Raw genomic sequence first — 15,029 nt, 5'->3', positions numbered from 1 at the left:
TGTTTAATCGCTCAATGCATCAACTACTGCCTTACTTACTAAATGCTTGCTCTTAAATCCTACTCCTACCACTTATGGAGAGTCAACAACCATGTTAAGAGGTCTTTATAAAGGTTCTAATGGGGATTAGGTAAGGGTAGGTAAATTTGGTCAGAGTTGAACCTATGGTGTTCTGCAATGAAATACATGACCTGCACACAAGTCACAATAATCACAAGGGGTAGAAAATAGATAGTAGTCCAAGGTGGGAAATAGGAATCAAGTCAAAATGTTTAGCTCACTTACTTTCTTTCTTTTCATTACCTTTCCCTCTTATTCTTCTTTTTATATATTTTTCTTTCTTTTTTTTCTTTTCTTTTTTTTCTTTTTTTCATAAGGGAAGAACAATTATATAATAGAGTGAATTTCTTTTTGGATTGAAGTAAGCTGCTACAAGATTCCAAAGCTATTATGTGCAAAATCATAACCCAAAGCTGAATAAAACTAAGTGGTAATAGAATATGATAAAAGAAATGGTGAAAGAAAGGATTATCTACAGAATCAATAAATGAATGAAGGCTATTTGGCTAGAATAAAAAACCTAAGTGCCTCTATCATACCAAAGTGTTAAACTCTCCTTGTGGCCCTCATAAGCATTACCGAGCAAGTTCTAAAAGTAAAGACAGTAATTGGCACTCTCAACAAGAAATAAATACAAGCATATAAAGTGTATGCTTACAATTTAGGCTCAATTTCTCACAAGTGTGCTTTTGAGTAGGCTCCAAACAAAAATCATCAAAACAGAATTAAATAAACCAAAACAACTTAGTGCAAAACTCAAACTAATTATCTTACACTCTTCCACAAAACTCAACACTATCGGTTTTACCCGATCACATGGACATAAACAGGATTTCAAAATCAAGTCAACAGTAAGAGCATCGAAACAAAGTGAAAAATTTTCAAAATTTTACAAAAAATTGCACAAAGAATAAACAAATAATTAAGATGGAATAAATATCACCCACCCCACACTTGAAGGACACACTGTCCTCAGTGTAGAAAATATAAGAAATGCAAAAGGAAAAGAACCAATACGCCTCGACTATGGCTCCGAGTGAAAAGAGGTGCATCATTAGGGATATCGTGCTGGCTAGTCCGTGGTAGAGGAGTACGCAGATAATAAAATAAGGAATTAACATCAAACCGAAACAAAAATTAAATAAAATATGAAAACTAAAACTAATAAAATGTTTCAAAATAAAAGTTAAAATATTAGAGATTAAAGATAAAGTTTGGGGTGCCTCCCAAAGCGCTTCTTTTTATGTGATGAGTCTTCTTAGCTGGACTCATGGTGAAAAGTAAACGGTGGGGATTGACGACCATCCATCCTTCTTCCAAGCAAATGGCTTCAAGTATCCACTAAAATGGATAATCGTCGACTTTCTTCCCGACCGCTGCAAGCCGCCAAGATGATGGGCAAAACTCGCCCTCGTATAATTGCACGTAGTCATGATGCTCTAGGGGCTCTTCCAATTTGAAAGCTGGAGTTTCAACAATTGGAAGGATCGACGGTTGGGCAATTTCTTTAGGAACATCGATGGTTTTCTCTAGTCCTTGGCTTGGTTCACTTGCTAGAAGAAACTCGAGCTCCTCCAAGACTTCTTCATTGGATAACTCGTGCTCATCTTCCATCATCGAAGGGACTTGTGGAAAATCCACCAAAAATTCCTCTAACTGCAACTTAGCATCATCAACTGTGTATTGCTGTTGGTAGTCTTTCAGAAGGATCATGTTTGCCTCTTCCTTTTCTAGTTCTATCTCCATGTTCAAAGAGTCGTCTTGCACATAAGCATCATTGTCAAACATAATAGATAAACCAGAAAAATTCTCACCTGAACGCAAAGTGACGGCGCTCAAATGTTCCTCAGATTCAGTAGTGTTTGATGGAGTTCCCAATTGCTCTTCAGCTAGTAACTTGAAGATTAAGCCTACTTGATGCTTTATATTTTTAATCGAGGCTTGTTGATCTTCAAGTATCCTCTCTATTTGTTGGAATCTATCATCAAGACTTGTAATGAACCTCATCATCAGCTCCTCCGACACTAACTCTTCATCTTGAGTTGAAGGTGCAAGATTAAGCTCCATCCATAGGGTGAGTGAGTGCTCCACTCTTGATTATAGGTGCTTACATACGAGTCATTTGGCCAACTTCCCGTATAATTCACCTGTTCATAGTTATAAGAATAATGAGTAACATCACTGTACAATGGACAATCATTACTCAAATGTAAACCACAACAAAATTCATAAAAAACTTGAGATGAAAGGATAGGAGTGGAGAGTTGATTGGTAGCCCTGCAAAATGATTCCACTCGAGCTTCTAAAGATGCACGGGTATCCCAATTTTTAGCACTCTCTTGGTTCCTAATCCCATTTTCCAATGCATCATACAAAGAGTTTGAGTTTAGCATTGAACCTCCTTATCATTCACTATCTGAATCATAAACTTAAACTAAATAAATATGTACAAATAAAATAAAATAAATAAATAAATAAAAATAAAAATTATAAAATAATAAGAAAGAAAAAATGGCTAAATTAACAAATAGCAAATTTCACTCTAGTTTTCAAACATTCCCAAGAACGGCAAGAAAAACTTGATGGGTGCTACTCGTGTTAGCTACAATCTAAGGCAGTACCTATCGATGCGCCTAGCACTAATGGCAAGTATCAAGGTCGATTTCTCGGAAAGTGAAAGCCCGAGTTACTCCTTTGTTCTTTGTTATATTAACCTAAAATTAACGATAAATAATTTCTAAACTAACTAGTTGGCAATCAAACAAAAGATAAAGGATCGGTGAGTCTAATTATGCTACCCGTAGATGAATTCTTAACCGAATTCAGTTTCTCTCTCGAGATAACCGAATTCCTAAACCTAATAACCTAAAGTTGGAATCTCTTCCTAACGATTGATTCTTAAATTAGCATTAAGCTTTAATCCGCCTCTATTAAGCTTTGTTAATTCTTAATCCGGCTAGTTAATTATTCTTATCTCTAAGCGATTATTAACCAGTTCTTGCTATTCAAAATTCCAATTGCCAAATGGACTTCTCAATCACACAAAGCAATCTAACCACACAATTCACAACGTCTCATGAATAATGCATTATCTTATTCATACTGAAAGCAAGAAGAATACAAAACTAATCCAAAAAATCCAACAATATAATACTAAGCCAACATAGTAAAGAAATCCCAATGGATTTAATTCATCTAGCTAATCATGTTTATTATCAAAATACACAAGAATTCAATTACAACAATGAGTAAAGGTAGAGAAAACCCGATTACACCCTTGGATGAGAGTAAACAGCCCCAATTCCTCTTGCTCAATCTTGAATCGATCCTTGTTCCTCTTACTCGATTTGAAAACCAATCAACGAACCTCGCCCAATCTTCAATCTCTAAAGGGAATCCGATTGAAACCTTGATCCAAGTCTCCTTTTCTCTTGGTTTCAGCTCAGAAAACCCTTAGAGAGAGAAATATTAGGGTTTGGGACGTTCTAACCCTAGCCGCCTCCTCCTTTTCCTCTCTTCGTTCTTTTAATTAATATCCCCTGTCGCCTCCAACCCGGCTGTGTCCCTGGCCGTGTTAGGGACATGGGCTGGTGTTCCTGGCCGTGTTACTCTTTGTGGTCGTGCTCCCTAAAAGCTTTTTTTCTTTCATGTTTGACGCATCCAACACGCCCGTGTTGGTAGCCGTGTTGGTAACACGGCCTGTGTTGAATACAACACGGCCGTGTTAACCTTCTGCATGGGCATACTTAGCTCATTTCGGCAGCATTGACGTCCAATTATGCTCCAATTCTTTCCTTTATCATCCTTTAACCTCTTTTGGACCTAATGCACACAAACATACGTATAGGGTGAGTGTTGGGACCAATTCACATCCAAATGTCCATAAAATCAATCTTAAAAACCCCATTTAGATGTGTGTATTTTATGTACATCAGCAGCTGCTGTGTTTGGGTGAGATGGTAATCCCACCATCCTTTAAGCTGGCCAGAAAATTCGGCTATAAGGAGCTCAGCTATAGCTCTATCAGAGATACTGCTTTGGGTTTTATAGGCATTAGCTGCCATGGTGAGTAAGAGACCAAGAATGTTGTACTCAGACATTCCATCTATATTCCATTTATAGACGGAGGAAGCATTGAACCTAGATTGGGTGAGGACATTATTTCTATTTTCTATACCTAAATCCGGGGCAGTATTCCTAGGAGTATGCCAAGTTAATCTAGGGGCTTGTCATCCCAATCTGCTGATATGGGAGGGTTTTTCAGTGACACTTTCAAGCTTTGAATCATTGGATTCATTGCTTTGGGTTTGATCTATAGCACTTATATTTCTACTGCTTTGAGGAGTACCAGGTATTAGGTTTTCGGAAGACTCGGAAGTGGTTAATTTGCTAAGTTGTTCCCTGACTGCTCTAGCAAATTCAGTTTGCTTATGAAATTAGTCTTGACTAGGCTTTGAAATCTGGTAGGGTTTGAAGACTGGGTTTTTAAGCTTTTTTGTTTGACTTATCTCTCTTGGATGACTAGTGTTGGGAATTGCAGAGGTCAAGACTGTAGGAGGTTTCTGAATTTGGCTTTCTATCCTAACCAGCTGTTTTCCTATTGTGTTAAGATAGGTGTTTGAGAAATTGTTCTGCTGAACAATATTTTTGACATTTTTCTCAAGCTCTTCTCCTACTAATTTGTAAGGTGCGGCTTCGATTTTGTTTTCTCCATAAGAAATGGTTATCTTCCTAAGGGGAGGATGTTCAGACTGGATGGTTTGGTTTTCTCCGACCTTCCATTCTGGAGCCTTGTTCCTTACAGTAATAGGACTAATGAGTTTATCTTTGAAAGGATAAGAGATACTATTTTCTTTACAGTAAATCTAAAACCAATCAAAAAATGTGATTTGGATTCTGTTTTGTATACAAAATTGGTAGTATCTTTCCTGGATACTGTCTCTTTCTTGTAGAAAATGCTTAAAAAACTAAAATTTTTTGGACGGGTTTTTCTTTGAATAGAAATCTTCATGTAAAAGCTTTTTATTGATTTGAAAATCTTTTGAAATCATGTTGATTTCTGCTTCTAGATTTTGGGTTATTGCAAATGGTGATGGTGAAGAGGGGGTAGAGACAGTCTCTATATCATCATCCTTCTTTGGTTCATTGTAAACAGGTCTAGGGACATTGCTTTGGTAATCAATATTTTGTAATGTGGTGTTTGAGCTTGGTATATCTGATGTTGAAAATCTTGGTAATGTTTGTGATGAAGTTGGTTCTTTGTAAGGGGCATAAATAGCAGAAGGTATATTTGATACCCTTCCAATATCTATGGTCGAGGTTGAAGAATTATCATCAGAAAATCTAGAAAAAGTTGATTTCCTGTTAAATGTAAGCTGTACTTTCCCATCTGGAAACTGGGTTATGTTCTTGAGATTGGCGTTTGGTTCTGTCTGCTTTGGTGATTCTAGTTGGGTTGCTCCTTCAAGGATCCATTCTTCTAGAAGAATGATATCTTTCCATTGAATAGTTTTTGAAATAGTTGCATTAGCTTTAGAAAGATCTGTTTGGAGGAATAAGGTTTCTCCTTTCGGTGAGTGAAGTTTGTGTTTCGAACCAAAAGTAGAAATCATAGCTTTGTAATGTATTTTGAAAATCAATGCTATCGGAATAAATCCTTCAAGCATTTTGTAATTATGTGTTTTTATTTGGAGAACAATGCTCTTTAAAACATCTGTCATTTTAAAGAAATTGTAATATTTGGAAAACAATTGAAAGAAATTGGTCCTTTGTTAAGGCTTGACTCGACAGTACCTAATAAAGAATCATAGAAATTTGTAAACCGAGCGTCTCTAAGGACTGCTAAGATGGAATTATCCAAATCTTCTCTGGTAAGGGGTTTTATTCCTACCTGGACAAGGCCTATGTGGATGTATTTATAGTCTTTTTCTTTATGTTTCTAGAGGGTTTTTGGATTCATAAGATAAATTTATTCAAAAGGCTTTAAAATTTAGATATATCCATTCTTTTGTTGATTTTATATATTCTAACTGGATTTTTACCCTCTATGCATGAGAAGATCAGTTGTGGGTACGAGAAATTGAAGAAAACTATAGAAAGCCACCTAAATCCCCCAAGCGGATCGGCTCACTGCAGAGCCGATTCAGTTGTGCATATTAGGCTGATTTACGAGTGTTTGATGTACTTTTAGCAATTTCATGCACTCTAACTTAGTTTTAGGATTTTCTTTTTCAGTTTTTTAGTTGTAGGCGAGTTGTAATAGCTAGATTTATTTTATATCCTTTTATTTTTGCTTTTTATCTTTGATGGATGCCAAATATATGCTATTTAATAATTACCTAATTAAAACTGGACAGATAGATTTAAGTCTTAAAATTGGACTTGGCATGAAAATTATAATGTATTAAGTAATGAGATGTCATATTGGGCTTCAATCTAAAACCCATATAGACTTAATAGGCTTTGTCATGCTTTAGTTAGGTTAAATTAGGCCATATTAGATTTAAGATCACTGAATTGGGCTTTTCCAAAAAAATGAGTCTTTTAGGCTTAAAGGCTGGAAATCAAAGCATAACTTGTAATCGAGCTAGACTAGGTGGGCCTTGTATATAATTAACTAATAAGTTAGGTAAATAACTTTGAATGTAGGCTGGGCTTTAATAAAATGGGTTAGATTCAGGTGAACCTCACATGCTGTAGTGCGTGATGTGTAAAAATATTTATGCTGCATTTATAGAAAATAACCCGTTAAATAATAAAATCAAAGACAAATATACACAAATAAAGAAGTTAGCTTCTAGATCTATCTCTGGATTTGTGATGTAAGCTTTCTTATAGAATCGAGAAACGTCACTTATTAGTAAAAGTATTCTAATTACCTAGGTGGCGACTCCTATCTCTGTGACTAGTTAGCGTGTTCCCAATTAAGTTGAAAAGCCTTGCAGTGCCGTAGTTGTTAAAGACACTTGGATGCGCGCCCAAAACCGCCACCCCCAGTTAACTTGGGCTTAAAATAAGCTAGACTAAATGGGCATTTGTATGTAATTAAGTAGCAAACTAGATTAATCAATAAAATAGAAATTGGGCTAGACTTAATAAAATGACCAGAATTAGGTGGACCTAACATATTGTATTGTTTATGTATAGAAAATGTTATGCTGTATTTATAAGGAATAGACTATTAACTAATAGAATTAAAGGAAATTAGTTCTCAAACCCATCTTTGGATGTGGCGATGCTTCTTTATAAAATCTATTTATGTCACGTAAGAAGTAAAAATGTCTTAATGACTTATCCAAGTGACAACTCTCTTTCTCCGTCTTAGTCTTTATGATCAGTTGGCATGTTCTTAATTAGGTTGAAAAATATTATAGTGCCGTAGTTGCTAAAGACATTTAAATGAGCACCTGAAACTGTCGCCTACATTTAACAAACAAATTAACTGTCTAATTAGATAATGATTCTAATTCTAAAAAAAATTAATATTATATACTAATCTTAAAAATAGTATTATCAATTACATTGATAGTATTAATTTATATAATACTAAAATTAATTAATTAATTTTTTAAATATAATTTTATATTATTACATTAATAAAACTTTAAAATATTAAAAATACTAAGAATGATATTTAAAAATATTTAATTCACTGTTATTTTTAAAATATGATAAATAAATATTAAATAATTAAATTTTATTTTATAATTAAATAAAAAAGGGTCGTGCAATATAAAAAAATAGTTAATATATATACACCTAAACACTAAATCAATAAATTTTTAAAATATGTCATTACTATATATATATATATTCAATTAATAAATTTAATTTAAATTTTAGAAATTAAAATTTTTGTAATCAAATATCCGGGCAGACTGCTGCTTTGTTATAAAATTTTATATTTTAAATCTTTAAAATTAAAATCAGAAGGCAGATGCATCCATATATGTTACTTAAAAGTTTTATATTATTCGGCCTCCAATCATTCCCGTGCCCAGTTTCAGTTTATTATTAACTACACATGTATGGAGAATCCAAAATATCCCAAAAAAGATGACCACACTAATCACTATAAAATCGCAATCTAATTGTCTACTTTTTTCCAAGATTGCACGAAGAAAACTACAAAAATGGGAGCTGAATTAGCTGACAACGGACACAAGTCAGAAAAGTCAGCACGGAAGGAGCGTGCCATAACTTAAGCAAAACCCTTGTCCTCTCAACGGATTTATTGTCATTCTTTAAAATGCGAGCGAAACTTTCCCTTTCCCTCTTCCCTTCCTCTTAAAGCTTTTCCCTCTGTTTATATATTCATTTCTCTTGCACCCCACAAACAACTCGACCTTTTTTCTGTTATCTAAAATTAATCTGTTATCCTCTCTTTATCAACTTTCTGCTGTTTACTTGTCCTTTTTAATATGCTTTCTTGCTCTCCACTCATCGTTTCTTGCTTCTTTAACTAACTTTCCGCTACTATTTCTTCATATCTTCCTTCTTCCACAAATGGGTAATTGTCTTAACCACTCCAATAAATCAACCGCCGAGATTGCTCCTTATGGTTTCATCAAATCCACCACCACCACCTCTGCCTCCACCGCCGCCGCCGTAAGATTATATGGCTCCCCTACTTCCTCTATCACTACCTACATTCGCTTCGCTCTTCTCTATAAAACCCTCTCCCTCCAGTTTATCCCAACGGAATCGCATCCTGTTCTTGAAATCGGGTCGGACTCTATCTCCGGATCTGCCGAGATGATCCTCCGATTTCTGGACGCGAAGTACCCGCACCCGAATTTGGTGTTGACGGAAAACAGTGGATTCAGTGAAACGACGCCGTTGATAGTGAAGGCTGTGGTGTTGCATCACAGGAGTATGAGGTGGCATTTGAATAGGATGGTGAGATGGGGAGAGGATCTTGCCACACGTGGAGGAAGGAAGACGGTGGATCCCAAAATGGGGAGCCCGAGGATGGAGATTAGGAAGTTTGGCAAGAGTTACTCGCAGTTGCTCGAGTTTATGCTTGAACACGCGCAGATGGAAGAGCGCGTGGTGTTTCATCTTCTTGAATTGGCTGATAGAGGTACGGACTTCGTGAGCTGCCTATTTACATGATCCAAATGAAATTTCTTTGTTAGCCATAATGACTGTTTTGATTGGGTTTTATTTTGGATAATTTGATCATATCTAATAAATTTTGAGTTAAACTTCAACTTTTTGTTAGTAACTCATTTGCATCCATTTTTTTGTGCAACTTATTTCATTTATAAATAAACTTTGTTTGATGATATCCCTTTTGTAAAACAAATTTTAATTTTTGATATAAATAAATTTATTCGAAATTTGATATTAAGTTTTAAAATAATATTTAATTCTTATATATCTAAACTCATTTGAATTTGGTATTGGCTTATAAAATAAATTTTAATTTTGGTATAAACAAATTTATTTCGAATTTAGTCATTTACAAATTTTATTAATTTAGGTTGAATTTGGCGTGATTCTAACCAATTTAACAAAATCAAAGGTTTAGGTGTCAATATAATTTTTATTCATATCTGTTTGCTGTGAATTGGCTAATTATAGCCCAACAATATCAAACGTTATCAAACGTGTCAAGTGTGGATTGGTGAATGGATTTTATAAAATTTACTCAAAAACAAAGAGCCCTTAAAAATCTATTTCTATATTTTTCTTTTATTTGGAAAAAAAAAAAAAGAGAAGAGGATAAAGCAGAGAAGACTTCATTTCCAAAAATATGGTTTTGCAAACTAATTAAAGAAAAGGACCCCTTTATGTTTCCTTATCCAAACAGAAAGCTATATTTATATATGGTTGACATGTGAAGGATACTTAGTTGGGTATGTGTATGTGGGTAGCATGCAAATGCACATGGTGAGGAGGATAAATTGTGAGATGAGAATATATAATGATGTAGGGCTATGTAAAGCTGCAATTGAGGAACATGCAAGGGACCTACCCATCATGAATGGAATCAAAGAAGACATCAAATCCATTGGAGTTCTCGACACTGGGAACCCTGACTTTAGAGATGCTCTTTGTAACCTTTCATCCCGGCTCAAATCATTACTGGTACAATTTCCTGAGCTTCGAAATTATTATGCCTTGAAAATCTCCCTATCCTATGTATTGTGGTGCAAGCCAAGTTTCATGTTATAATTGGCTTTGCATAATCTGACTGATGATGTGGTTTATGTAGGAACACTGTGAAGAGCACTTTGAGGAAGAGGAGAGAGATGTATTTCCATTGATGGAGGCTGTGGAGCTAAGCAAAGAACAGCAACTAAGGGTATTAGAGCAGTGTTTTGATCTTATGCAGGGGACTCATTCACATTTGTTCAACTTTCTAATCGAAGGCTTTCTCCCTTGGGAAGCCATGCAGTATTTAGATTTGATTTTAGGGTGCAAAGGTGAAGAAAGAGCAGGTTCCATACTTCACAGGATTATTGAGTAAGGTTCCAGTTATTAATATTGGTACACGAGAATGGAATATACACAAGCAGGTTCCATGTTTCAAATGCCTGCTTTGCATGTCTGCCAAGATATTATAATCCATGCTTAGCTTGAGCTTGCAGCATTTGGTATTTCTCATTGTTAATCTGTATATTCAAGATTTCACTTCTATACAAAAGTCATATATGCAGTTTCAAATGTAAGATGTTTTCAAAAAGTAGTAGGATGTTAAGTTTGCCAGTCTTTTAAGGTTTTATTCTTCGATATCTTTTAGGAATAATTATTATTTATTTCCTAATTTTTAGTCTTACACAAGTTGACTTTTTTTATATTGAATTTAAGTATCTAACTTGTCTAATTATTTGTATCAACACTAAGGTAAAATCTATATATTGAATTATTGATTAATTCCTATTTACATTAATTTTTATTGTAATTTTATCTTAAATATTTAAACACTTTGAAAAGATTTAATTCAGAGAAATATTATTAAGTTTCTATAGTTCAACTTTAAATTATTAAAAAATATATATAATTAAAATATTTCTTATTATTATTTTATTAGACTCTATAATCTTTTGAAACTTAATTCTTGATTTATACTAAAAGTAATTCTTTTTTTTTTCTAATTTGATAAACATAATTTTAAAAAAGTTAAATATTTGATAAGAAATTTAAAATCCAGATTATAATTTTTATCAATTAATGCTTTGGGTGTATTAATTTTAGCTAAAAATATAGATGATAAGTTTGATATGGATTTGAAAATCCAATCCGATTTGTCCAAAATTTGACCTATCCAAACTTGAAATTTTTTAAAAAAATTTTAAAACTCGAATTGAAATTGAGGTCTAAACCATCCGAACCCAAAATAACTCAGACATAAAGTAACTCGAAATTGAAGCAAGCTAAGACCTAAGTGACCTTGGACCTAATCAATTTTAGCTTGAAATAATAAAAAATAAAAATACTTGTACCTAAAACTATCATAATCCGAGATCGATATGACTTGAGACCCGATATAATCCGATTCTAAATCTGAAATGACTCGGAATATAATTCAAATAAACTTATATTTTGTGGCATTTAATTACCATATATATAAATAAGAAATAACTTTTGATACTAATTTTTAATATTTTTTATTTTCAATCACAAGTTTAAAAAATTTATTTTTTTAACTTCATCTTCAAAATTATAATCTTTTTGAAATCACTGCTTTATAAAAGTTAATCACTAAATAATAATAATTAGCTTGAATTTATCTATATAATATATTAAGAAATAAAAATGTTAACAAGTAATAAAACAATATCGAAACAAAATTGAAATAATAAAGTGAGGAACATCTACAATGATGAAAACATTAGAAATAGAATTGAAACCCAAAGAAGCTTAATATAGATGATTCTGTGCATGTTTATTGACTGTTTATTAGTCGTTTATTCGTGTATTTGAGTCATATTTATTCCTATTTTATCGCACTTTGGTATGTTTATGAGTTTTTCAGGTTTTCGGACTCCTTGATGGGAAATTGATTGATTTCCGGGCAGAAACCAAGCTATTTTGATGATTTACGCATATTAGATATTCGTCGGATTCAATTCCTTGTTGGCGCGCAATTTGAGACTTTTGCACGGGCCGTGGCACGGCCCGTTGCACAGCCTCCCTTGGACGTTTTTGAAGACTTGCATTTTTGGATATTTGTGCCCGTTGCACAGGCCGTGGCACGGGCTATGGCACTTCTGCCTATAAATAGGAGCACACAAAACGAGACAAGGTTCCGCTTCTGACTTCTAGACTTCTCTACGCGCGCGACCCTCCACTTCTACACCTCTGTTCTTGATATTTTGGGAGACCAAACATCATTTCAAAGGATTGATTTGGGAGATTCAAGCAAAGATTGAAGGTTCCAAACGATCGATCGAGACATCCGAGATCCATACTTGAGGCTGGTTTCAGAGTTGGTGCTTGCAACATTTCCACTCCGATTCGAGAGAAAAGGGGTTACATATTCCATTTCCTTTTCTGTTATTTATTTCCTTTTGTATTTATTTCTTTCATTATGAGTAGCTAGGGCTACCGAACCCATTGGGGTTTACCTTTATTGATAGATTGTACTTAGTTGTTAGATTTGTATTTGCCATTGTTGTAATCTTATTGCTATTCATTAATAAAGTTTGATTCAATTAATTTGAGACGTTGAATTAATTGTCTTTTAGGTTGTTTCTTGACATTGAGAAATGCTTGTTACAACTGGAATTTGAATAGTAAGAACTAGTAGTTAACACTTAGAAATAAGGTTAATTTACTCGCCCGATTCAGAATTAACAACTCTTAATAGTTCTAAATCACACTTAATGCTAATCTGTAATAATCTGATAGGAAGAGATTCTATTAGGTTAGTGCAGGTTTAGGAACTCGGTGAGCTCGATAGAGGAATCAAGTTCGATTCAGGATTTAGGCACGGGTAAGCAAGATTGGTAATTTATAAAATCAACCTTTAGAATTCCATCACTTAGGTCCCTTTTGGGTTTGTTTCTCTTGTTGCGGTTGTCTTTCGATTGTTAGTTGCTATTCATTTATTTATTTGCATTCATAGTCATTAGTTAGTTAGTTTAGACTTCTCATACCCTATTTCAGACTAGATAACATAACGAACAGTAGTAACTCTAGGTTCACCCGATCTCCAAGGATACGACCTCGATACTCACTAGTGCTAACCGCATCGATAGGTTCACTGCCTTAGGTGTAGGTTGCATCAGTAGCCCATCAAGTTCTTAGTGCCGTTGCCGGGGAACCCGTAACGGTGAACTAGAGTGAATTGTTTTCGTGTTACTTTAGTCATTATTTGTTTATTTATTTATTCTTTATTCTTTATTTTATTACTTTTGTTGATTGGTGGTTGTTTGGATTATCGGTTTCAGGTAGTTTATGACCAGGAGCTCTAACCCTGATCCCATAGAACCCTTATCTGACCTGGAGCGTTCTTTCAGATTATTGAGATGACGTTTGCAAGCAGTTGAGGAGGAGGTCGGAGTTACAGTTTAAGTTCATAGAGCTAACATGATGGAGAACCACAACCCCTAGGCCGATGACGATCAAAGGAAGTAGTACGAGTTTGCTCGACCACCTTTGGATGGGACGCAAACTAGTATAGTCAGACCTCCTGTAGCGGCCAACAATTTTGAGCTAAAGGCCAATGTTATCCAGATGATCCAGTAGAGTGTGCAGTTCGGAGGATTGCCCAGCGAGGATCCCAATGCACATATCACCAACTTTTTAGAGATTTGTGACACATTCAAGATAAATGGAACAACCGATGACGCCATTCGGCTGAGATTGTTTCCATTTTCCTTGAGGTACAGAGTAAAGAGATGGTTGCAATCCTTCCACAGCAGACGATTACTACCTGGACGGTGTTGGCCAAAAAATTTCTCTATAAGTATTTTCCTCCGGCTAAAACTGCTAAACATAGAAATTACATATCTTCTTTTGTGTAGTTTGATGATGAGCGCATGTACGATGCATGTGAGAGGTTTAAGGATCTTTTGAGATGCTGCCCACATCACGGATTGCCAGTGTGGATGTAGGTTAAAACCTTCTACAACGGGTTGAACCTTGTGACGAGGCAGATGGTGGATGTTGTAGCAGGTGGGGCGGTAAACAGTAAGACGCCCGAGCAGGCTCAAAACTTGATAGAGGAAATGGCCATGAACAATTTTCAGTGGCAATCCTCTAAGAGCCAACCAAGAAGACAGGGAGTGATCAACCAAGTGGATTCTACAGCAGCCTTGGCAGCTTAGGTGGAGCTTCTAGCCAAGAAGATTGACCAACTCCAGATGCCGGTTCATGCAGTGAACGTTGGCTGCGAGTTTTGTGGTGGCCCGCACTATAGTGTGAACTGTACTGCGGGAGGTATGTTTGCTTCATCTTCTTCTACTTTTCCATCTATTACTGTTGTGTCTTATGATGTTGAGCAGGTTGATTATATAGGGAATGCTCTAAAGCAGCAGAATAACCCTTACAGCAACACATACAACCCTGGGTGGCGCAGTCATCCCAACTTCAGTTGGAGGAACAATAATACCCAGGGTCCATTAGGTTTTCAGAGACTTTATCACTAGCCACAGCAACAGCCAGCTGGGCCTGCACAAGCTCCTCCTCCACCAGAAAAGAAGTCAAATTTAGAGGAGCTTATGGTGAAGTTTGTGACGTCTACGGAGACGAGATTCCAGCAGACTGATAGTGCACTTAGGAATCAGCAGGTCTCGATTCAGAACTTGGAGACTCAGATTGGCCAGATCTCTAAAATGCTTTCAGAGAGACCCTCAGGATCGCTCCCCTGCACTACAGAGTCAAACCCGAGGGAGCATTGCAAGGGTATCACCTTACGATCAGGTAAGCAATTGTCTAGTTCTTTGCCTTTAGTTGATAAGGATGATATGATTGTGCAGGACGAGCTAGCTAAGCCTAAAGCCTGAGGTGGTGGAGAT

The 15,029-nt window shown here is 35.4% G+C and overlaps 1 protein-coding gene and 1 non-coding gene across 2 annotated transcripts; one reads left to right on the top strand and one right to left on the bottom strand.

Annotated features, from left to right (window-relative positions):
- Positions 1–8,140: 8,140 nt before the first annotated feature.
- Positions 8,141–10,776, top strand: LOC8277741. Its single transcript, XM_002515711.4, has 3 exons — positions 8,141–9,142; positions 9,998–10,152; positions 10,280–10,776. The coding sequence occupies exons 1-3, from the start codon at positions 8,566–8,568 to the stop codon at positions 10,532–10,534; spliced, it is 987 nt and encodes a 328-aa protein (XP_002515757.1). The 5' UTR covers positions 8,141–8,565; the 3' UTR covers positions 10,535–10,776.
- A 3,227-nt stretch (positions 10,777–14,003) lies between these two features.
- On the bottom strand, positions 14,004–14,110 carry LOC112534282. The gene has a single exon (XR_003078578.1). It is a non-coding gene; the product is annotated as a small nucleolar RNA R71 (small nucleolar RNA).
- Between the last annotated feature and the right edge of the window lie 919 nt (positions 14,111–15,029).

This window comes from Ricinus communis, chromosome 6, assembly GCF_019578655.1.
Source record: "Ricinus communis isolate WT05 ecotype wild-type chromosome 6, ASM1957865v1, whole genome shotgun sequence".
In the NCBI taxonomy this organism is placed as follows: domain Eukaryota; kingdom Viridiplantae; phylum Streptophyta; class Magnoliopsida; order Malpighiales; family Euphorbiaceae; genus Ricinus; species Ricinus communis.
This window is presented reverse-complemented; position numbering and strand designations above follow the sequence as displayed.

Coding starts and splice junctions, on each gene's coding strand:
- LOC8277741 (XM_002515711.4), top strand. CDS start 8,566: ATGGGTAATTGTCTTAACCACTCCAATAAATCAACCGCCGAGATTGCT. Junction 9,143..9,997: donor TCTTGAATTGGCTGATAGAG/GTACGGACTTCG, acceptor ATAATGATGTAG/GGCTATGTAAAGCTGCAATT. Junction 10,153..10,279: donor CCCGGCTCAAATCATTACTG/GTACAATTTCCT, acceptor TGGTTTATGTAG/GAACACTGTGAAGAGCACTT.